The sequence below is a fragment of the Pseudophryne corroboree genome, chromosome 3, assembly GCF_028390025.1.
Source record: "Pseudophryne corroboree isolate aPseCor3 chromosome 3, aPseCor3.hap2, whole genome shotgun sequence".
Taxonomy (NCBI): domain Eukaryota; kingdom Metazoa; phylum Chordata; class Amphibia; order Anura; family Myobatrachidae; genus Pseudophryne; species Pseudophryne corroboree.
This window is the reverse complement of record NC_086446.1, coordinates 378144706-378168731: the sequence shown is the minus strand read 5'-3', so window position 1 is coordinate 378168731 and position 24026 is coordinate 378144706. Positions and strand designations below refer to the sequence as shown.

The 24026-nt window shown below is 45.9% G+C and overlaps 1 protein-coding gene across 1 annotated transcript in view; it reads right to left on the bottom strand.

Annotated features, from left to right (window-relative positions):
* ADAM11 (ADAM metallopeptidase domain 11) overlaps window positions 1-23544 on the bottom strand; it is a 110059-nt gene extending 86515 nt beyond the window's left edge. The window contains exons 1-3 of the mRNA XM_063963178.1: window positions 23515-23544; window positions 22107-22183; window positions 21307-21370 (exon numbers count right to left, since the gene is read on the bottom strand). Coding sequence (XP_063819248.1) covers window positions 21307-21370; window positions 22107-22183; window positions 23515-23544 — 171 coding nt within the window. The remainder of the gene's footprint in view (window positions 1-21306; window positions 21371-22106; window positions 22184-23514) is intronic.
* Between the last annotated feature and the right edge of the window lie 482 nt (window positions 23545-24026).

Genomic DNA, 24026 nt, shown 5'->3' with positions numbered 1-24026 from the left:
ACTGTGTGAGGAGAATGTTTAGAACTGTGCGAGGAGAATGTTTAGCACTGTGTGAGGAGAATGTTTAGCACTGTGCGAGGAGAATGTTTAGCACTGTGTGAGGAGAATGTTTAGCACTGTGTGAGGAGAACTTTTAGTGCTGTTGAGAACTTTTAGCACTGTGTGAGGAGAATGTTTAGCACTGTGCGAGGAGAATGTTTAGCACTGTGTGAGGAGAATGTTTAGCACTGTGCGAGGAGAATGTTTAGCACTGCGAGGAGAATGTTTAGCAATGTGTGAGGAGAATGTTTAGCGCTGTGTGAGGAGAACTTTTAGTGCTGTGTGAGGAGAATGTTTAGCGCTGCGTGAGGAGAACTTTTAGTGCTGTTGAGAACTTTTAGCACTGTGTGAGGAGAATATTTAGCACTGTGCGAGGAGAATGTTTAGCGCTGTGTGAGGAGAACTTTTAGTGCTGTGTGAGGAGAATGTTTAGCACTGCGTGAGGAGAACTTTTAGTGCTGTGTGAGGAGAATGTTTAGCGCTGTGTGAGGAGAATGTTTAGCACTGTGAGGAGAACTTTTAGCACTGTGTGAGGAGAATGTTTAGCGCTGTGTGAGGAAAATGTTTAGCGGTGTGAGGAGAATGTTTAGCGCTGTGTAAGGAGAATGTTTAGCGCTGTGTGAGGAGAATGTTTAGCACTGTGTGAGGAGAACTTTTAGTGCTGTGTGAGGAGAATGTTTAGCGCTGTGTGAGGAGAACTTTTAGCACTGTGTGAGGAGAACTTTTAGTGCTGTTGAGAACTTTTAGCACTGTGTGAGGAGAATGTTTAGCACTGTGCGAGGAGAATGTTTAGCGCTGTGTGAGGAGAACTTTTAGTGCTGTGTGAGGAGAATGTTTAGCGCTGCGTGAGGAGAACTTTTAGTGCTGTGTGAGGAGAATGTTTAGCGCTGTGTGAGAACTTTTAGCACTGTGTGAGGAGAATGTTTAGCGCTGTGTGAGGAGAATGTTTGTTTAGCACTGTGTGAGGAGAATGTTTAGCGCTGTGTGAGGAGAATGTTTAGCGCTGTGTGAGGAGAACTTTTAGTGCTGTTGAGAACTTTTAGCACTGTGTGAGGAGAATGTTTAGCACTGTGTGAGGAGAACTTTTAGTGCTGTGTGAGGAGAATGTTTAGCGCTGCGTGAGGAGAAATTTTAGTGCTGTGTGAGGAGAATGTTTAGCGCTGTGTGAGGAGAACTTTTAGCACTGTGTGAGGAGAACTTTTAGTGCTGTTGAGAACTTTTAGCACTGTGTGAGGAGAATATTTAGCACTGTGCGAGGAGAATGTTTAGCGCTGTGTGAGGAGAATGTTTAGCGCTGTGTGAGGAGAACTTTTAGTGCTGTGTGAGGAGAAAGTTTAGCGCTGATGAGGAGAACTTTTAGTGCTGTTGAGAACTTTTAGCACTGTGTGAGAATATTAAGCACTGTGCGAGGAGAATGTTTAGCGCTGTGTGAGGAGAACTTTTAGTGCTATGTGAGGAGAATGTTTAGCACTGTGTGAGGAGAATGTTTAGCGCTGTGTGAGAAGAATGTTTAGCGCTGTGTGAGGAGAATGTTTAGCGCTGTGTGAGGAGAATGATTAGCACTGTGTGAGGAGAACTTTTAGTGCTGTTGAGAACTTTTAGCACTGTGTGAGGAGAATGTTTAGCGCTGTGCGAGGAGAATGTTTAGCACTGTGTGAGGAGAATGTTTAGCACTGTGTGAGGAGAATGTTTAGCACTGTGCGAGGAGAATGTTTAGCACTGTGTGAGGAGAATATTAAGCGCTGTGTGAGGAGAACTTTTAGTGCTGTGTGAGGAGAATGTTTATCGCTGTGTGAGGAGAATGTTTAGCGCTGTGTGAGGAGAACGTTTAGCGCTGTGTGAGGAGAATGTTTAGCGCTGTGTGAGGAGAATGTTTAGCACTGTGTGAGGAGAATATTTAGCACTGTGTGAGAATGTTTAGCGCTGTGTGAGGAGAATGTTTAGCACTGTGTGAGGAGAATGTTTAGCGCTGTGTGAGGAGAATGTTTAGCACTGCGTGAGAACTTTTAGCACTGTGTGAGGAGAATGTTTAGCACTGTGCGAGGGGAATGTTTAGCGCTGTGTGAGGAGAATGTTTAGCACTGTGTGAGGAGAACTTTTAGTGCTGTTGAGAACTTTTAGCACTGTGTGAGGAGAATGTTTAGCACTGTGGGAGGAGAATGTTTAGCGCTGTGTGAGGAGAATGTTTAGCACTGTGTGAGGAGAACTTTTAGTGCTGTGTGAGGAGAATGTTTAGCGCTGCGTGAAGAGAACTTTTAGTGCTGTGTGAGGAGAATGTTTAGCGCTGTGTGAGGAGAACTTTTAGCACTGTGTAAGAACTTTTTGTGCTGTTGAGAACTTTTAGCACTGTGTGAGGAGAATGTTTAGCGCTGTGTGAGGAGAATGTTTAGCGCTGCGTGAGGAGAACTTTTAGTGCTGTTGAGAACTTTTAGCACTGTGTGAGGAGAATATTTAGCACTGTGCGAGGAGAATATTTAGCACTGTGCGAGGAGAATGTTTAGCGCTGTGTGAGGAGTACTTTTAGTGCTGTGTGAGGAGAATGTTTAGCGCTGCGTGAGGAGAATGTTTAGCGCTGTGTGAGGAGAATGTTTAGCGCTGCGTGAGGAGAATGTTTAGCGCTGTGTGAGGAGTACTTTTAGTGCTGTGTGAGGAGAATGTTTAGCGCTGCGTGAGCAGAATGTTTAGCGCTGTGTGAGGAGTACTTTTAGTGCTGTGTGAGGAGACTGTTTAGCGCTGTGTGAGGAGAATGTTTAACGCTGTGTGAGGAGAACTTTTAGCACTGTGTGAGGAGAATGTTTAGCACTGTGTGAGGAGAATGTTTAGCACTGTGTGAGGAGAACTTTTAGTGCTGTTGAGAACTTTTAGCACTGTGTGAGGAGAATGTTTAGCGCTGTGTGAGGAGAATGTTTAGCGCTGCGTGAGGAGAACTTTTAGTGCTGTGTGAGGAGAATGTTTAGCGCTGCGTGAGGAGAACTTTTAGTGCTGTGTGAGGAGAATGTTTAGCGCTGTGTGAGGAGAACTTTTAGCACTGTGTGAGGAGAACTTTTTGTGCTGTTGAGAACTTTTAGCACTGTGTGAGGAGAATGTTTAGCGCTGTGTGAGGAGAATGTTTAGCGCTGTGTGAGGAGAACTTTTAGTGCTGTGTGAGGAGAATGTTTAGCGCTGCGTGAGGAGAACTTTTAGTGCTGTGTGAGGAGAATGTTTAGCGCTGTGTGAGGAGAATGTTTAGCACTGTGAGGAGAACTTTTAGCACTGTGTGAGGAGAATGTTTAGCGCTGTGTGAGGAGAATGTTTAGCGCTGTGTGAGGAGAATGTTTAGCGCTGTGTGAGGAGAATGTTTAGCGCTGTGTGAGGAGAATGTTTAGCACTGTGTGAGGAGAATGTTTAGCGCTGTGTGAGGAGAACTTTTAGTGCTGTGTGAGGAGAATGTTTAGCGCTGTGTGAGGAGAACTTTTAGCACTGTGTGAGGAGAACTTTTAGTGCTGTTGAGAACTTTTAGCACTGTGTGAGGAGAATGTTTAGCACTGTGCGAGGAGAATGTTTAGCGCTGTGTGAGGAGAACTTTTAGTGCTGTGTGAGGAGAATGTTTAGCGCTGCGTGAGGAGAACTTTTAGTGCTGTGTGAGGAGAATGTTTAGCGCTGTGTGAGAACTTTTAGCACTGTGTGAGGAGAATGTTTAGCGCTGTGTGAGGAGAATGTTTGTTTAGCACTGTGTGAGGAGAATGTTTAGCGCTGTGTGAGGAGAATGTTTAGCGCTGTGTGAGGAGAACTTTTAGTGCTGTTGAGAACTTTTAGCACTGTGTGAGGAGAATGTTTAGCACTGTGTGAGGAGAACTTTTAGTGCTGTGTGAGGAGAATGTTTAGCGCTGCGTGAGGAGAAATTTTAGTGCTGTGTGAGGAGAATGTTTAGCGCTGTGTGAGGAGAACTTTTAGCACTGTGTGAGGAGAACTTTTAGTGCTGTTGAGAACTTTTAGCACTGTGTGAGGAGAATATTTAGCACTGTGCGAGGAGAATGTTTAGCGCTGTGTGAGGAGAATGTTTAGCGCTGTGTGAGGAGAACTTTTAGTGCTGTGTGAGGAGAATGTTTAGCGCTGATGAGGAGAACTTTTAGTGCTGTTGAGAACTTTTAGCACTGTGTGAGAATATTAAGCACTGTGCGAGGAGAATGTTTAGCGCTGTGTGAGGAGAACTTTTAGTGCTATGTGAGGAGAATGTTTAGCACTGTGTGAGGAGAATGTTTAGCGCTGTGTGAGAAGAATGTTTAGCGCTGTGTGAGGAGAATGTTTAGCGCTGTGTGAGGAGAATGTTTAGCACTGTGTGAGGAGAACTTTTAGTGCTGTTGAGAACTTTTAGCACTGTGTGAGGAGAATGTTTAGCGCTGTGCGAGGAGAATGTTTAGCACTGTGTGAGGAGAATGTTTAGCACTGTGTGAGGAGAATGTTTAGCACTGTGTGAGGAGAATATTAAGCGCTGTGTGAGGAGAACTTTTAGTGCTGTGTGAGGAGAATGTTTATCGCTGTGTGAGGAGAATGTTTAGCGCTGTGTGAGGAGAACGTTTAGCGCTGTGTGAGGAGAATGTTTAGCGCTGTGTGAGGAGAATGTTTAGCGCTGTGTGAGGAGAATGTTTAGCACTGTGTGAGGAGAATATTTAGCACTGTGTGAGAATGTCTAGCGCTGTGTGAGGAGAATGTTTAGCACTGTGTGAGGAGAATGTTTAGCGCTGTGTGAGGAGAATGTTTAGCACTGCGTGAGAACTTTTAGCACTGTGTGAGGAGAATGTTTAGCACTGTGCGAGGGGAATGTTTAGCGCTGTGTGAGGAGAATGTTTAGCACTGTGTGAGGAGAACTTTTAGTGCTGTTGAGAACTTTTAGCACTGTGTGAGGAGAATGTTTAGCACTGTGGGAGGAGAATGTTTAGCGCTGTGTGAGGAGAATGTTTAGCACTGTGTGAGGAGAACTTTTAGTGCTGTGTGAGGAGAATGTTTAGCGCTGCGTGAAGAGAACTTTTAGTGCTGTGTGAGGAGAATGTTTAGCGCTGTGTGAGAACTTTTAGCACTGTGTGAGAACTTTTTGTGCTGTTGAGAACTTTTAGCACTGTGTGAGGAGAATGTTTAGCGCTGTGTGAGGAGAATGTTTAGCGCTGCGTGAGGAGAACTTTTAGTGCTGTTGAGAACTTTTAGCACTGTGTGAGGAGAATATTTAGCACTGTGCGAGGAAAATATTTAGCACTGTGCGAGGAGAATGTTTAGCGCTGTGTGAGGAGTACTTTTAGTGCTGTGTGAGGAGTACTTTTAGTGCTGTGTGAGGAGAATGTTTAGCGCTGCGTGAGGAGAATGTTTAGCGCTGTGTGAGGAGAATGTTTAGCGCTGTGTGAGGAGTACTTTTAGTGCTGTGTGAGGAGAATGTTTAGCGCTGTGTGAGGAGTACTTTTAGTGCTGTGTGAGGAGAATGTTTAGCGCTGCGTGAGGAGAATGTTTAGCGCTGTGTGAGGAGAATGTTTAGCGCTGCGTGAGGAGAATGTTTAGCGCTGTGTGAGGAGTACTTTTAGTGCTGTGTGAGGAGAATGTTTAGCGCTGCGTGAGCAGAATGTTTAGCGCTGTGTGAGGAGTACTTTTAGTGCTGTGTGAGGAGAATGTTTAGCGCTGTGTGAGGAGAATGTTTAACGCTGTGTGAGGAGAACTTTTAGCACTGTGTGAGGAGAATGTTTAGCGCTGTGTGAGGAGAATGTTTAGCACTGTGTGAGGAGAATGTTTAGCACTGTGTGAGGATAATGTTTAGCACTGTGTGAGGAGAACTTTTAGTGCTGTTGAGAACTTTTAGCACTGTGTGAGGAGAATGTTTAGCGCTGTGTGAGGAGAATGTTTAGCGCTGCGTGAGGAGAACTTTTAGTGCTGTGTGAGGAGAATGTTTAGCGCTGCGTGAGGAGAACTTTTAGTGCTGTGTGAGGAGAATGTTTAGCGCTGCGTGAGGAGAACTTTTAGTGCTGTGTGAGGAGAATGTTTAGCGCTGTGTGAGGAGAACTTTTAGCACTGTGTGAGGAGAACTTTTTGTGCTGTTGAGAACTTTTAGCACTGTGTGAGGAGAATGTTTAGCGCTGTGTGAGGAGAATGTTTAGCGCTGTGTGAGGAGAACTTTTAGTGCTGTGTGAGGAGAATGTTTAGCGCTGCGTGAGGAGAACTTTTAGTGCTGTGTGAGGAGAATGTTTAGCGCTGTGTGAGGAGAACTTTTAGTTCTGTTGAGAACTTTTAGCACTGTATGAGGAGAATGTTTAGCACTGTGCGAGGAGAATGTTTAGCGCTGTGTTAGGAGAATGTTTAGCGCTGTGTGAGGAGAACTTTTAGTGCTGTGTGAGGAGAATTTTTAGCGCTGCGTGAGGAGAACTTTTAGTGCTGTTGAGAACTTTTAGCACTGTGTGAGGAGAAAATTTAGCACTGTGCGAGAAGAATGTTTAGCGCTGTGTGAGGAGAACTTTTAGTGCTGTGTGAGGAGAATGTTTAGCGCTGCGTGAGGAGAACTTTTAGCGCTGTGTGAGGAGAATGTTTAGCACTGTGTGAGGAGAACTTTTAGCACTGTGTGAGGAGAATGTTTAGCGCTGTGTGAGGAAAATGTTTAGCGCTGTGTGAGGAGAATGTTTAGCACTGTGTGAGGAGAATGTTTAGCGCTGTGTGAGGAGAATGTTTAGCGCTGTGTGAGGAGAATGTTTAGCGCTGTGTGAGGAGAATGTTTAGCGCTGTATGAGGAGAACTTTTAGTGCTGTTGAGAACTTTTAGCACTGTGTGAGGAGAATGTTTAGCACTGTGCGAGGAGAATGTTTAGCGCTGTGTGAGGAGAATGTTTAGCACTGTGTGAGAACTTTTAGTGCTGTGTGAGGAGAATGTTTAGCACTGTGCGAGGAGAATGTTTAGCACTGTGCGAGGAGAATGTTTAGTGCTGTGTGAGGAGAATGTTTAGCGCTGCGTGAGGAGAACTTTTAGTGCTGTGTGAGGAGAATGTTTAGCGCTGTGTGAGGAGAACTTTTAGCACTGTGTGAGAATGTTTAGCACTGTGCGAGGATGTTATGCACACCAGTGCCAGCAGGAATGTACTGGTGTCTGAACGGTGAGGGATGCAAAACAAATGAACTCACAGACAGACTGGGGAATATGACATTACATACACAGAAGGTGATAGGGTAACAAAATAAACACAAAATGAACAGAGAAGCCCAAAGGCTAAGAAACTGTGTGTCTCTCTAGTATTAGGAATGCTCAGATGGAAAGAAGCGAGATGTAGTGATTTAATACGTAGAGAACCCGAAATGCTGTTGCTAAGGGCAACAGCAAAAACCCTAAAGGGTTACCAACGGGTGTGGCAGTAAACTCCTTGGTCAGAGATGAAATAATAGACACAAGGAGCGTCTCCACAATCCTAGTCCTCACTTGCAGTGCACTGGTTCAGCTTACTGCCACTAAACTGACACCTGAACACCTTGCACAGTGAGAAAGGATTTTGGCAGGCAAGTCTGAGAATACAGCCGCAAACTTGCTAGGTTCACAGAGTAGCAAAAGAACCCCAGCAGGTTAAACGACTGACTCCAGTCTTACTGCTAGGTCTGGATTGGCAGAGTGTAATACCAAATCCCAAGGCCTATTTGCAGTAAGCAACAAACAAATACAAAGTTTACACAGTACTAGCTAGCTTTCAGGAACTGACTAACCAACAAAGATTCAGCAGCATCTGCCTAACCTGAGAAGAGGGTTTATATAGCAGGTGCTGTCCACGCCCCACTCAGACCTCACAGACTGTGAGCACAAAAACCAGCACCGGATCCCCTGCCGTGCACAGAGCCTGTAACCACTGCACAGCAAAAGACCCGAACCGGAGTATCAGCTACGCTCAGGTTACTCCGCTAGCACTTGTCTCCCGGTTGCCATGACGACGTGGCAACACAGAGCAGGAGACCCTAACAGAGGAGAACTTTTAGCACTGTGCGAGGAGAATGTTTAGTGCTGTGTGAGGAGAATGTTTAGTGCTGTGTGAGGAGAATGTTTAGCGCTGTGTGAGGAGAATGTTTAGCGCTGTGTGAGGAGAATGTTTAGCACTGTGTGAGGAGAACTTTTAGTGCTGTGTGAGGAGAATGTTTAGCGCTGCGTGAGGAGAACTTTTAGTGCTGTGTGAGGAGAATGTTTAGCGCTGTGTGAGGAGAACTTTTAGCACTGTGTGAGGAGAACTTTTAGTGCTGTTGAGAACTTTTAGCACTGTGTGAGGAGAATGTTTAGCACTGTGCGAGGAGAATGTTTAGCGCTGTGTGAGGAGAATGTTTAGCGCTGTGTGAGAACTTTTAGTGCTGAGTGAGGAGAATGTTGAGCGCTGCGTGAGGAGAACTTTTAGTGCTGTTGAGAACTTTTAGCACTGTGTGAGGAGAATATTTAGCACTGTGCGAGGAGAATGTTTAGCGCTGTGTGAGGAGTACTTTTAGTGCTGTGTGAGGAGAATGTTTAGCACTGCGTGAGGAGAACTTTTAGTGCTGTGTGAGGAGAATGTTTAGCGCTGTGTGAGGAGAATGTTTAGCGATGTGTGAGGAGAATTTTTAGCGCTGTGTGAGAACTTTTAGCACTGTGTGAGGAGAATGTTTAGCGCTGTGTGAGGAGAATGTTTAGCGCTGTGTGAGGAGAATGTTTAGCACTGTGTGAGGAGAATGTTTAGCACTGTGTGAGGAGAATGTTTAGCACTGTGTGAGGAGAACTTTTAGTGCTGTGTGAGGAGAATGTTTAGCGCTGCGTGAGAACTTTTAGTGCTGTGTGAGGAGAATGTTTAGCGCTGTGTGAGGAGAACTTTTAGTGCTGTTGAGAACTTTTAGCACTGTGTGAGGAGAATGTTAAGCACTGTGCAAGGAGTATGTTTAGCGCTGTGTGAGGAGAATGTTTAGCGCTGTGTGAGGAGAACTTTTAGTGCTGTGTGAGGAGAATGTTTAGCGCTGTGTGAGGAGAACTTTTAGCAGTGTGTGAGGAGAATGTTTAGCACTGTGCGAGGAGAATGTTTAGCACTGTGCGAGGAGAATGTTTAGCACTGTGCGAGGAGAATGTTTAGTGCTGTGTGAGGAGAATGTTTAGCGCTGCGTGAGGAGAACTTTTAGTGCTGTGTGAGGAGAATGTTTAGCGCTGTGTGAGGAGAACTTTTAGCACTGTGTGAGGAGAATGTTTAGCACTGTGCGAGGAGAATGTTTAGCACTGTGCGAGGAGAATGTTTAGTGCTGTGTGAGGAGAATGTTTAGTGCTGTGTGAGGAGAAGGTTTAGTGCTGTGTGAGGAGAATGTTTGGCCCTGTGTGAGGCGAATGTTTAGTGCTGTGTGAGGAGAATGTTTAGCACTGTGTGAGGAGAATGTTTAGCACTGTGCGAGGAGAATGTTTAGCACTGTGCGAGGAGAATGTTTAGTGCTGTGTGAGGAGAATGTTTAGTGCTGTGTGAGGAGAAGGTTTAGTGCTGTGTGAGGAGAATGTTTGGCACTGTGTGAGGAGAATGTTTAGTGCTGTGTGAGGAGAATGTTTGGCACTGTGTGAGGCGAATGTTTAGTGCTGTGTGAGGAGAATGTTTAGTGCTGTGTGAGGAGAATGTTTAGTGCTGTGTGAGGAAAATGTTTGGCACTGTGTGAGGCGAATGTTTAGTGCTGTGTGAGGAGAACATTTAGCGCTATGTGAGGAGAATGTTTAGCGCTGTGTGAGGAGAACTTTTAGTGCTGTGTGGAAGGGGTCACTTTAGAGCTTGTGTGTGCCAAATGTCTTGATTGCAGGGTTTTCCTGTCTTTCCCTGGATAGCCCACATTTGCCAATCTATGCCACAGCATTACCACAAGTCCACACCACCAAATATGTTGCCAATCAAGCAAACAGAGGAGATGTAGCAAATCTTGCCAAAGAAAAACTGGAGAAGTTGCCCATACCAACCAAACAGCTTCTAACTGTAATTTTACAAGTGGTGATAGGTAAATGACGGCTGATTGGGTGTTCTGGGCAACTTCTCCACTTAGTACATGAACTGCATGACGCAAAACAGTATGTCGCCAAGAGAACACACTTTATATTGTAAGTAAAAATCATCAACGTTTTTTCTTTATGTTAAGTAAAATTAATAGATATGAATGTGATTATATGTCATACTATGGGGTCTATTTACTAAGCCTTAGATGGAAATAAAGTGCACAGAGATTAAGTCCCAGCCAACCAGCTCCTAACTGTCATTTTTCAAACCCAGCCTGTGACATGTCAGGTAGTTGCTGATTGGCTGGTACTTCATCTCTGTACACTTTATCTCCATCCAAGGCTTAGTAAATAGACCTCTATATTCCATTAGCCGTGTACATTGAATACAGTGGGGCAGAGGCGTAACTAGGGTTTTCAGAGCCCAGGGCAAGATGAAGAGTCGTCTCTCAGCACACTATCACCTCCCCCTGCGTCCTCTCTCAGCACACTATCACCTACCCCTTGTGTCGTCTCTCAGCACACTATCACCTACCCCTTGTGTCGACTCTCAGCACACTATCACCTACCCCTTGTGTCGTCTCTCAGCACACTATCACCTACCCCTTGTGTCGTTTCTCAGCACACTATCACCTCCCCCTGCGTCGTCTCTCAGCACACTATCACCTACCCCTTGTGTCGACTCTCAGCACACTATCACCTACCCCTGCGTCGTCTCAGCACACTATCACCTCCCCCTGCGTCATCTCTCAGCACACTGTCACCTACCCCTTGTGTTGTCTCTCAGCAAACCTTTATTCAATTTTTGCACATTACGGCAGTGGAGTTCCCTATTTACACAGTATGCAGGTAGAGTCCTCTTTTTACACAGTACGCAGGCAGAGACCCCTTTTTACACAGTACACACAGTGCCAGATACACATTACCCCACAGTGCCAGATACACATTACCCCACAGTGCCAGATACACATTGCCCTACAGTGCCAGATACACATTGCCCCACAGTGCCAGATACACATTGCCCCACAGTGCCAGATACACATTGCCCCACAGTGCCAGATACACATTGCCCCACAGTGCCAGATACATATTGCCCCACAGTGCCAGATACACATTGCCCCACAGTGCCAGATACATATTGCCCCATAGTGCTAGATACACACTGCCCCATAGTGCCAGATACACATTGTCCCACAGTGCCAGATACATAAATGCCCCACAATGCCAGATACATATTACCCCACAGTGCCAGATACACATTGCCCCATCCGGCGGTGGCAAGTTTAAATGAGGCGCCAGTTTGTTAGCCAATCAGAGCTCGTGGACCAGCAGCCAATCAGGAGCCAGTCCGCGAGCTCTGACGGGCTAACAAACCAATGAGACTCGCCCCGCCGCCGGAGACCAGACAGACACTGAGCACATTGAGGGGCAGGAGAGGCGCTGCACTCTCCTCCCCTCATACTGCAACGGGACGGGGGACAGGGGTAGAGCAATAGCGGGGGCGGGTGGGCATGATGCCCTGGCCGGCGGCAGCGCCCCCCTCTGCTGGGCCTGCCAAGGCGCCTAGGGCACGTGCCCTGCTCGACCCTCCTTAGTTACGCTTCTGCATAAGGGGATTTCAAATGTTATCGCCCTCAATCTCCCATCTAAAGTGACGGGAGATCGCAGGGGGGGCGATATACAATTGATGTCCCCTATTGCACTGATCACGCCCATTAGTGGCGGGTTTAGGTGCATAAAGCAGCTAAACCCAACTAAACTAATGGGCGCGATCAGGATAAGTGCCGTTTGGGCGCCCAAATGGATCACTTTTCACACATTTCAGCTTGCCCCCCCCCCAGCTGGTGCGAGCTGAAATGTAGATGCCGGCAGCCGATCGCGCCCGAATGGAGCTACATTTGAATAGCTCTGTTCGACGCCATCTAGTGGCTGCCGGAGGGAATAACATTTGAATTCTGCCCATAGTGCCTCATTTATTAACAAGACATATATAGCAGTAATACTAATGAATATGCCGTAGGTATTTAACAATACATACATTACATACCTCTCCAGCTAAGTCCTCCTCTCTGTTACTGGCAGACTACTGGATGACGGTAACAGGGTGCTCTGTAATGACCATGTGCGACGGCTAATCTGTGCATGTGCATTACCCTTTCTCCCGGTTGGGATCTGGCAATGCCTACAGTAAGTGGTACATGGGCAAGCAGTGGTAAACTTAAAGTCTCCATACATCTATGAGGCGATTACCCAATTTCCGACCCTGCTGGAAATGCCAAGCCTCCGGACATCGATGATCAGCAATCCATCAGGTGATCAAGGAAATTAACCATGTTAAAAATGCCCGTTCTGGATTTTTAAATATATTTAATATTCCCGATCTACCACACCAGCTGTTGGGGGATCGGGGTTTTGCCCTAATATATCGCAGATTTATGGGGGCCATAAGCTTACCGATGTTTGTTAAATACTTTATTATAGTACACATATTTACATTTGTCAGTTTTGCACACCACAAGGGGGCAGCAATTAGTGTTGTGGAGTGCAGTGCGCTGAGGGAACTAATACCGTTTGGCCATTGCCTGCATGTCCCTGACAGCAATGCTGCTGACTTGGGCAGGGCGGCGGCCAATTTGAAACTTCTGGCTGGCTCCTCAGGGTCCTGACAAGAGGCAGAGACAGCATTCAATACAAGGCAAAGAGTAAAAAAATAAGAATTTACTTACCGATAATTCTATTTCTCATAGTCCGTAGTGGATGCTGGGGACTCCGAAAGGACCATGGGGAATAGCGGCTCCGCAGGAGACTGGGCACAAAGTAAAAGCTTTAGGACTAGCTGGTGTGCACTGGCTCCTCCCCCTATGACCCTCCTCCAAGCCTCAGTTAGGATACTGTGCCCGGACGAGCGTACACAATAAGGAAGGATTTTGAATCCCGGGTAAGACTCATTACCAGCCACACCAATCACACCGTACAACTTGTGATCTGAACCCAGTTAACAGCATGATAACAGAAGGAGCCTCTGAAAAGATGGCTCACAACAACAATAACCCGATTTTTGTAACAATAACTATGTACAAGTAATGCAGACAATCCGCACTTGGGATGGGCGCCCAGCATCCACTACGGACTATGAGAAATAGAATTATCGGTAAGTAAATTCTTATTTTCTCTAACGTCCTAGTGGATGCTGGGGACTCCGAAAGGACCATGGGGATTATACCAAAGCTCCCAAACGGGCGGGAGAGTGCGGATGACTCTGCAGCACCGAATGAGAGAACTCCAGGTCCTCCTCAGCCAGGGTATCAAATTTGTAGAATTTAGCAAACGTGTTTGCCCCTGACCAAGTAGCTGCTCGGCAAAGTTGTAAAGCCGAGACCCCTCGGGCAGCCGCCCAAGATGAGCCCACTTTCCGTGTGGAATGGGCTTTTATAGATTTTGGCTGTGGCAGGCCTGCCACAGAATGTGCAAGCTGAATTGTACTACAAATCCAACGAGCAATCGTCTGCTTAGAAGCAGGAGCACCCAGCTTGTTGGGTGCATACAGGATAAACAGCGAGTCAGATTTTCTGACTCCAGCCGTCCTGGAAACATATATTTTCAGGGCCCTGACTACGTCCAGCAACTTGGAATTAAGTGAAATGCTGAAACCACCTTAGGGAGAAATTGAGGACGAGTCCTCAATTCTGCCCTGTCTGTATGAAAAATTAGGTAAGGGCTTTTATAGGATAAAGCCGCCAATTCTGATACACGCCTGGCTGAAGCCAGGGCTAACAGCATTACCACTTTCCAAGTGAGATACTTTAAGTCCACAGTGGTGAGTGGTTCAAACCAATGTGATTTTAGGAATCCCAACACTACATTGAGATCCCAAGGTGCCACTGGAGGCACAAAAGGAGGCTGTATATGCAGTACTCCCTTGACAAACGTCTGAACTTCAGGTACAGAAGCTAGTTCTTTTTGGAAGAATATCGACAGGGCCGAAATTTGAACCTTAATGGACCCTAATTTGAGGCCCATAGACAGTCCTGTTTGCAGGAAATGCAGGAATCGACCCAGTTGAAATTCCTCCGTAGGGGCCTTCCTGGCCTCGCACCACGCAACATATTTACGCCAAATACGGTGATAATGTTGTACGGTTACATCCTTCCTGGCTTTGATCAGGGTAGGGATGACTTCATCCGGAATGCCTTTTTCCTTCAGGATCCGGCGTTCAACCGCCATGCCGTCAAACGCAGCCGCGGTAAGTCTTGGAACAGACATGGTCCCTGCTGGAGCAGGTCCTGTCTTAGAGGTAGAGGCCACGGGTCTTCCGTGAGCATCTCTTGAATTTCCGGGTACCAAGTCCTTCTTGGCCAATCCGGAGCCACGAGTATAGTCTTTACTCCTCTCCTTCTTATGATTCTCAGTACTTTTGGTATGAGAGGAAGAGGAGGGAACACATACACTGACCGGTACACCCACGGTGTTACCAGAGCGTCCACAGCTATTGCCTGAGGGTCCCTTGACCTGGAACAATATCTGTCCAGTTTTTTGTTGAGGCGAGACGCCATCATGTCCACCTTTGGTTTTTCCCAACGGTTTACAATCATGTGGAAGACTTCCGGGTGAAGTCCCCACTCCCCCGGGTGAAGATCGTGTCTGCTGAGGAAGTCTGCTTCCCAGTTGTCCACTCCCGGAATGAACACTGCTGACAGTGCTATCACATGATTTTCCGCCCAGCGAAGAATCCTTGCCACTTCCGTCATTGCCCTCCTGCTTCTCGTGCCGCCCTGTCTGTTTACGTGGGCGACTGCCGTGATGTTGTCCGACTGGATCAATACTGGCTGACCCTGAAGCAGAGGCCTTGCCTGACTTAGGGCATTGTAAATGGCCCTTAGTTCCAGGATATTTATGTGAAGTGACGTTTCCATGCTTGACCACAAGCCCTGGAAATTTTTTCCCTGTGTGACTGCTCCCCAGCCTCTCAGGCTGGCATCCGTGGTCACCAGGACCCAATCCTGAATGCCGAATCTGCGGCCCTCTAGGAGATGAGCCCTCTGTAACCACCACAGGAGAGACACCCTTGTCCTTGGAGACAGGGTTATCCGCTGATGCATTTGAAGATGCGATCCGGACCATTTGTCTAGCAGATCCAACTGAAAAGTTCTTGCGTGGTATCTGCCGAATGGAATCGCTTCGTAAGAAGCCACCATCTTTCCCAGGACCCTTGTGCACTGATGCACTGACACCTGGCCTGGTCTTAGGAGTTTCCTGACTAGGTCGGATAACTCCCTGGCTTTCTCTTCCGGGAGAAACACCTTTTTCTGTACTGTGTCCAGAATCATCCCTAGGAACAGCAGACGTGTCGTCGGAATCAGCTGCGATTTTGGAATATTTAGAATCCATCCGTGCTGTCGTAGTACTATTTGCGATAGTGCTACTCCGACCTCTAACTGTTCTCTGGACCGTGTCCTTATCAGGAGATCGTCCAAGTAAGGGATAATTAAGACGCCTTTTCTTCGAAGAAGAATCATCATTTCGGCCATTACCTTGGTAAAGACCCGGGGTGCCGTGGACAATCCAAACGGCAGCGTCTGAAACTGATAGTGACAGTTCTGTACCACAAACCTGAGGTACCCTTGGTGAGAAGGGCAAATTGGGACATGGAGGTAAGCATCCTTGATGTCCAGAGACACCATGTAGTCCCCTTCTTCCAGGTTCGCTATCACTGCTCTGAGTGACTCCATCTTGAACTTGAACCTTTTTATGTAAGTGTTCAAGGTTTTCAGATTTAAAATGGGTCTCACCGAGCCGTCCGGCTTCGGTACCACAAACAGCGTGGAGTAATACCCCTTTCCCTGTTGTAGGAGGGGTACCTTGATTATCACTTGCTGGGAATACAGCTTGTGAATGGCTTCCAATACCGCCTCCCTGTCGGGGGTAGACGTTGGTAAAGCAGACTTCAAGAACCGGCGAGGGGGAGACGTCTCGAATTCCAATTTGTACCCCTGAGACACTACCTGCAGGATCCAAGGGTCCACTTGCGAGTGAGCCCACTGCGCGCTGAAATTCTTGAGACGGGCCCCCACCGTGCCTGAGTCCGCTTGTAAGGCCCCAGCGTCATGCTGAGGACTTGGCAGAAGTGGGGGAGGGCTTCTGGTCGTGGGAAGAAGCTGTCTGTTGTAGTCTTTTTCCCCTTCCTCTGCCCCGGGGCAGATATGAGTGGCCTTTTGCCCGCTTGCCCTTATGGGGACGAAAGGACTGAGCCTGAAAAGGCGGTATCTTTTTCTGCTGCGAGGTGACTTGGGGTAAAAAGGTGGATTTCCCAGCCGTTGCCGTGGCCACCAGGTCCGATAGACCGCCCCCAAATAACTCCTCCCCTTTATACGGCAATACTTCCATATGCCGTTTGGAATCCGCATCCCCTGACCACTGTCGCGTCCATAATCCTCTTCTGGCAGAAATGGACATCGCACTTACTCTTGATGCCAGAGTGCAAATGTCTCTCTGTGCATCTCGCATATATAGGAATGCATCCTTTAAATGCTCTATAGTCAATAATATATTGTCCCTGTCCAGGGTATCAATATTTTCAGTCAGGGAATCCGACCAAGCCACCCCAGCACTGCACATCCAGGCTGAGGCGATTGCTGGTCGCAGTATAACACCAGTATGTGTGTATATACTTTTAAGGATATTTTCCAGCCTCCTATCTGCTGGCTCCTTAAGGGCGGCCGTTTCTGGAGACGGTAACGCCACTTGTTTTGATAAGCGTGTGAGCGCCTTATCCACCCTAGGGGGTGTTTCCCAACGAGCCCTAACCTCTGGTGGGAAGGGATATAGTGCCAATAATTTTTTAGAAATTAGCAGTTTTCTGTCGGGGGTAACCCACGCTTCATCACACACTTCATTCAATTCATCTGATTCAGGAAAAACTACGGGTAGTTTTTTCACACCCCACATAATACCCCTTTTTGTGGTACTTGCAGTATCAGAGATGTGCAAAACCTCCTTCATTGCCGTGATCATGTAACGTGTGGCCCTACTGGAAAATACGTTTGTTTCTTCACCGTCGACACTGGAGTCAGTGTCTGTGTCTGGGTCCGTGTCGACCCACTGATTCAGGTGTCGACTCCCTAGGGGGTGACATCACCATTATAGGCAATTGCTCCGCCTCCACATCATTTTCCTCCTCATACATGTCGACACACACGTACCGACACCCAGCACACACACAGGGAATGCTCTGATAGAGGACAGGACCCACTTAGCCCTTTGGGGAGACAGAGGGAGAGTTTGCTAGCACACACCAGAGCGCTATATATGTATAGGGACAACCTTACAATAAGTGTCTATCCCTTATAGCTGCTTATATCTGTTATTTTGCCAAATAAGTGCCCCCCTCTCTTTTTTACCCTGTTTCTGTAGTTGCAGGATGCAGGGGAGATTCTGGGAGCCTTCCTACCAGCGGAGCTGTGTGGGAAAAATGGCGCTGTGTGCTGAGGAGATAGGCCCCGCCCCCTTCACGGTGGGCTCTTCTCCCGCTTTTCTCTGGAAAACTGGCAGGGGTTAAATACATCCATATAGCCCAGGAGCTATATGTGATGTATTTTTCGCCAACTAAGGTAAATTCATTGCTTCCCAGGACGCCCCCCCCCAGCGTCCTGCACCCTCAGTGACCGGAGTGTGAAGTGTGCTGAGAGCAATGGCGCACAGCTGCAGTGCTGTGCGCTACCTTATGAAGACAGGAAAGTCTTCTGCCGCCGATTTATGGACCTCTTCTTGCTTCAGCATCTGTAAGGGGGCCGGCGGCGCGGCTCCGGGACCCATCCATGGCTGGGCCTGTGATCGTCCCTCTGGAGCTAATGTCCAGTAGCCTAAGAAACCCAATCCACTCTGCAAGCAGGTGAGTTCGTTTCTCTCCTCTAAGTCCCTCGATGCAGTGAGCCTGTTGCCAGCAGGTCTCACTGAAAATAAAAAACCTATTTAAACTTTTACTCTAAGCAGCTCAGGAGAGCCACCTAGATTGCACCCTTCTCGTTCGGGCACAAAATCTTACTGAGGCTTGGAGGAGGGTCATAGGGGGAGGAGCCAGTGCACACCAGCTAGTCCTAAAGCTTTTACTTTGTGCCCAGTCTCCTGCGGAGCCGCTATTCCCCATGGTCCTATCGGAGTCCCCAGCATCCACTAGGACGTTAGAGAAATAACATTGTGCAACACCCAAACTTATGTCCCTGATGCGATCGACATGACTATAGCGGTCGTTTGGCTGTTTACTGATGATGCACAACTTTGAATAACTGTAATTATTTAATCTTATCCTTCCTATCTGTTTATCAGACAGGTATAGTTTATGTCATGCACCAGACTCTCAGCTTCCTGCCTCTATCATTTGTTCCAGAGCATTCGACGGCTCTGCCAGTGTCAGGTCTCCAAGCATTGTGCTGCTCAGTCTGTCTCCATGCTGGAGTCCCCTCCAAAACCGGAGTATGGGCGCCGCCATATTGGATCCAGTCACCTGTTCACTTTCAGCTAAAGTGCTGCCTCTGCTCAGCTGACCGCAGCGTCCAATCAGAGGACAGCAATCCCTATAAAAGGAGTTCCTGGAGCACCAGTCAGTTGCCAGTGCAGTGTTGATCTCTCAGATGCCACTGGTCTTTTGCAGCCTGTAGACTACTCAGTTGCTCCTGCCTAATCACTGCAGTCAGCATTCCGCTTCAGTCATCTGGTTCCTGTCCGGCTCAGCATTCTGGTTCCAGTCCAGTTTAGTAATACGATTACAGCCTGGGTTCAAGTCCGGTTCAGTCACCTGGTTTCTGTCCGGCTCAGCGTTCTGGTTCAGTCATCCGGTTCCAGTCCAGCTCAGTATTCCACCAATGTAGTTCAAGTCCAGTCCAATGTAAACTGTCCCAGCATAGCCGGTCCCAGTCCGGCATCCATAATAGCCGGTCACAGACTGGCACTCAGCATAGCCGGTCCCAGCCGGGCATCCAGCATTGTGACCTCAGACCACAATACCGGACCTAGCATGTCAACAATACCAATACCAGCCCAGTCTCATCAGCTAGACACTTCTCTCTAGTTCTTCTAATACTCTTCTATCTTCAGTGCCATCTGCACCCAGCTGTTCTCCTGTGCATTCAGCTACTTCACTCTTATACACTCTATGCATAAGAACCTAACCGCATAGCTTAGTGCACATTGGGCCTAATTCAGAGTTGATCGTAGCAGAAAACTTGTTAGCAGTTGGGCAAAACCATGAGGGTAATTCCAAGTTGATCATAGCAGGATTTTTGATAGCAACTGGGCAAAACCATGTGCACTGCAGGGGAGGCAGATATAACATGTGCAGAGAGAGTTAGATTTGGGTGGGTTATTTTGTTTCTGTGCAGGGTAAATACTGGCTGCTTTATTTTTACACTGCAAATTAGATTGCAGATTGAACACACCCCACCCAAATCTAACTCTCTCTGCACATGTTATATCTGCCTCCCCTGCAGTGCACATGGTTTTGCCCAACTGCTAACAAATTTGCTGCTGCGATCAACTCTGAATTACCCCCATTGCCTCTAGCCCAGTTCCTGGCATCCAGCCCAACTATATATATATATATATATATATATATATATATATATATAGGGTCTTATTCAGCTTCAGTTGCAATTCTGCAAAATCTCAAATCAACTGATTTTTGAATGACTGGGCATGCACTGCTTACGCATTGCGCATGCATCAAAGCTGCAATGCGATTGCAGGCTCAGCAAGGTGCGATCACATAGCGATTGCCAGGAAGTGTCCGTTTGGCGTTTGTGGGGAGTGGTTGGAAAAACGCAGGCGTTTCATAGCAGTTTTCAGGGCGTGTATCTGACATCAGTTGCAATGCATTGCGACTAAAAACATGGCACAGGTGTGACTGCATTCTCATTATTCTGAGTAGCCCTGGGTCAACCACAACTGTCGACGGTACTCGATTTCTGCGTGTGCATCGCAATTATGTGACTGTATGCACATTTGCGAATGCACGGTGGGCGACTTTTGCTTTCCTTCCGGCTCTTCACATGTGATATTTAGCAGAAGCAGCATTCAGAAAATCTCACTTTCTGTCTCAATAGCGATCCAAGCTGAATGAGGTCTATAGTTGGCACCCAACTATATATGTAAGTTAACAGTATAATGTCCTATTATCTTGTGCTGTTATATGGTTACAGATTAGCTTATGTCACAACAGATGGTGCAACATCCAATATTTATCTAACGGAGAAAACAATTAGGCTTATTTAAATTATTATTATTATTAGTGAGCCATATCAGTCACACATTTGCTCTTACTTGACTATCTTGCAATGGGCTGATCAAACCTATCATTGGTTTATGGTAGTTACATGTACCGTCATATGTAGTGAGTGAAAATTATATTTTAAACAATATTTATAAAGCCAAAATGTTTTATTTGCTTTGCCCTTCACTATCTATTATTAAGGCAGATAACGTCATCTACTTACCAAATCAACAGAAATTAAAAAAAAAATCATCAGAAAATTGAATCACCTAGAATGTATATTAGAGGGAAATATATTGTATATGGGGAGGAGCACAGTTAAGACAGAGGGTAACTACAGAGACCTATCAGATCAAGTTTAGATTAGATTTTCACAAGTCCGCCAGTAAGAAAAGCTAACAACATTTCTCCCCTATGACTCTTGCCATGTGGCCATTTTCACACTGCTGTGCATTTAATCATCTAATAGATGGATAGAATGGCAACCTGATCCTGAATGGATGGCCAGGCCAATTACAGGGCTACCTCACATTTCTAAAAATTCTCCTCGGTACTCAAATATCTTTTCATTTCACAAGAGGTCCCTGGTAATTGCAGAAATGGGACTTTGTTGAGTACACCAAGGGTTGCAAGGAAGAATTTTAATAGATGCAATGGGTGGCACTCGTTATACCGGCTGTCGGGATCCCGGCGCTGGGATCCCGACTGCCGGTATACCGACAACTTTTCTCCCTCTTGGGGTGTCCATGACATCCCTGGAGGGAGAATAAATAGCATGGCGCTCTACCATGCTCACAGAGTGGTGAGCGCAGCGAGCCCACAAAGGGGCTCTTTTGCGCTCGCCCCACTGCCGGCATTCCTGCTGTCTGGATCCCGGTGCCAGTATGCTGGGCGTCGGGATCCCTTCACACACCAATTCATACTACACCCGATGTAATAGTGCTGATGAAAGAAGTGTCGTGGAAAAACACCCCAAAGCTTTGAAAGTACACGGCACAAATGGTGGTTTAAGCTAGAAAACCTTAGTGGTCTCACAATGGAACACTCACCAACACACGAGTATTGCTGTGGTTGCTGTAGTGGATTTCCACATATTCCGATGACAAAAGATGACTAGGAAGGAAAGAAACAATATTTTCAGTCATTTCTAATACAAGAGAAAAAAAATCTAAAACAGATAAAACGTGATCATTACAGTTAATAAAAATAATAATAATAATAATAATAATAATATTATTGTTATTTATATAACGCCAGCATATTCTGTTGCGCTTTACAATTTTGTATGTTAATTAGCAGTCATACTGTACAATTGTTGAATGCTTGATATAGGAATTGCCCACATGGGTGCTTTTTATGCAGAGGTATTTTCATGTCTGATGGATGAATGGATCATTGATCCCTAGAAAGGGAATGCATAGTACAGTCACACAGGCTTCATTATAGAACGCATGGAAGGGAGAACATTGACAATTGTTCTACTTTCTCCTGTACATGTACACTCTGTAACATTTTTTAAAGAAATCTGTGTGTACAGGTTGTAATTTTCCACATAAGGCTCAATGATCATTATATGTGCATACTCTGATCCTGTCTATCCAGTGGATAAATAATAAGAACTACCTAGGACAGGACTTGCCAACCTGTGGCTCTCCAGCTGTTGTAAAACTACACTTACCAGCATGCCCTGCAACAGTTTTAGCAATCCCCAGTAACAAAACTGTGGCAAGGCATGATGGTACTTGTGGAGAGCCACAGGTTGGCCAGGCCTGCCCTAGGACATAACTGTCTGTTGAGTGAAGTATGATCAGATAAAGGCTGTATTTTTTTATTTTATCTTTTTACTCACTGGTTTAGGTCCAGATCCAGAATGAGTTCTCTCTTGAATGCTGGCACCAGAAAGCTGACAATGGCAAGATGGGCTGGCTGCAATAAAGTGACAGAGATAGTGTAAGAGTGGGCTATAATGTGAAATAACATTACTAGGAGAGCTGTCAGCTGATCTCATTATGGCTGAAAATCTTAGTCCTGGTTAGTATAGACTCTGACCATTGCTTACTTCTTGAAGACTACCCTTTACCTCCCCCCTACTGCTTTATCTGGCCTGTGGTTGTATAATTGTGTTTATAGTTATACAATGCAGTTATACATGTTGTGTTACTGATCACTCGTAACTCCCTATATATAAAAAGATAGTAGTAATAATAATAATAATAATAAAATAATAATAATAGTTGTGAACTGTAGGTTATGTCTGCCTTCTGCCATATACAGGTTGAGTATCCCTTATCCAAAATGCTTGGGACCAGAGGTATTTTGGATATGGGATTTTTCCGTATTTAGGAATAATTGCATACCATAATGAGATATCATGGCGATGGGACATAAGTCTAAGCACAGAATGCATTTATGTGTCATATACACCTTATACACAGCCTGAAAGTCATTTTAGACAATATTTTTTATAACTTTGTGCATTAAACAAAGTGTGTGTACATTCACACAATTCAGTTATGTTTCATATACACCTTATACACACAGCCTGGAGGTCATTTAATACAATATTTTTAATAACTTTGTGTATTAAACAAAGTTTGTGTACATTGAGCCATCAGAAAACAAATGTTTCACTATCTCACTCTCACACAAAAAAGTCCGTATTTCGGAATATTCCGTATTTCGGAATATTTGGATATGGGATACTCAACCTGTATATGACACATCTCAGCAGTAGTACCAAAAGTGTAGGTATACGTCAGTGGGAGATCTACAACTTTGTGTGACATTGTGGACGTATCTCAGTAAATAATATCTGACAGATAATCTATGTATTTGCATTTAAACCTATACATATTAATAATCATAGCCAATTTTAGTGGGGATGTCGCAGTTGTAGGTGTAGCAGATAAAGGACACTGCCCTCTTGTGGCCTTCTTACAGCAGGTAAGAATAGCTAATTGGCAGAAGCTGGAGATGAGGAACAATACTTTGCTCTATTGAGAATAGACTCCAGTCTGTGAAGAACCCATTATGTACTGCCCACAGAGACTGCCAGTCAGCATGATTTTAGTATAAATGCAATTAAGTGTATTAACTTCCAGTAATGTTGATGTACGCTGTTAGGGAGAGGGAATGATTTCAGTGTGATGGAGATCCAGAGATATACATAATGGTGTTTGGTCTATGATACGTGGATATAAAACATAACCACAAGCAGCTTTCTTGTGGTGTTGAACATATTATATGCATATACTTACTTGTAAGGGTGAAACTACTATTAGATCCATTGCGGAAGCTAAGTCATACACACAATGTATCACCTCAAGGTTAACAAAGTTCCTCTAGTGGAGCAGGGATTTCTCTGGGGCTCCAAAGCAGCCATGGATTGATAAAAAGTTAAGCATAAGCATCCCAAATCTCCATATGTAATATTACATTTTGGGGTAGCAATGCCAATGTTTATTAATAAACCTCTTAAGCTAAGTACACACTATAGAATTATTGGGCCGATTTGCCAATAATCAGGATACAGGCCAAATTTACTGTATAATGGGCCTAATTCAGTCCTGATCGCACCTCTGCAAATTTGCAGAGCTTTGCGATCGGATAGTCGACGCCCAGCCACAGTGAAAATCTGCCCCGTGCAAGTCTGCGTACGCCGTGCGAAAAGCTTTACAAACGCTGGTCAGCTGCAATCCGTTTGCAACTATCAAATTATTTTTCCAGTCTGTGCGTAGCCCAGGCCTTACTCCAATGGTGCGAAAAAAAC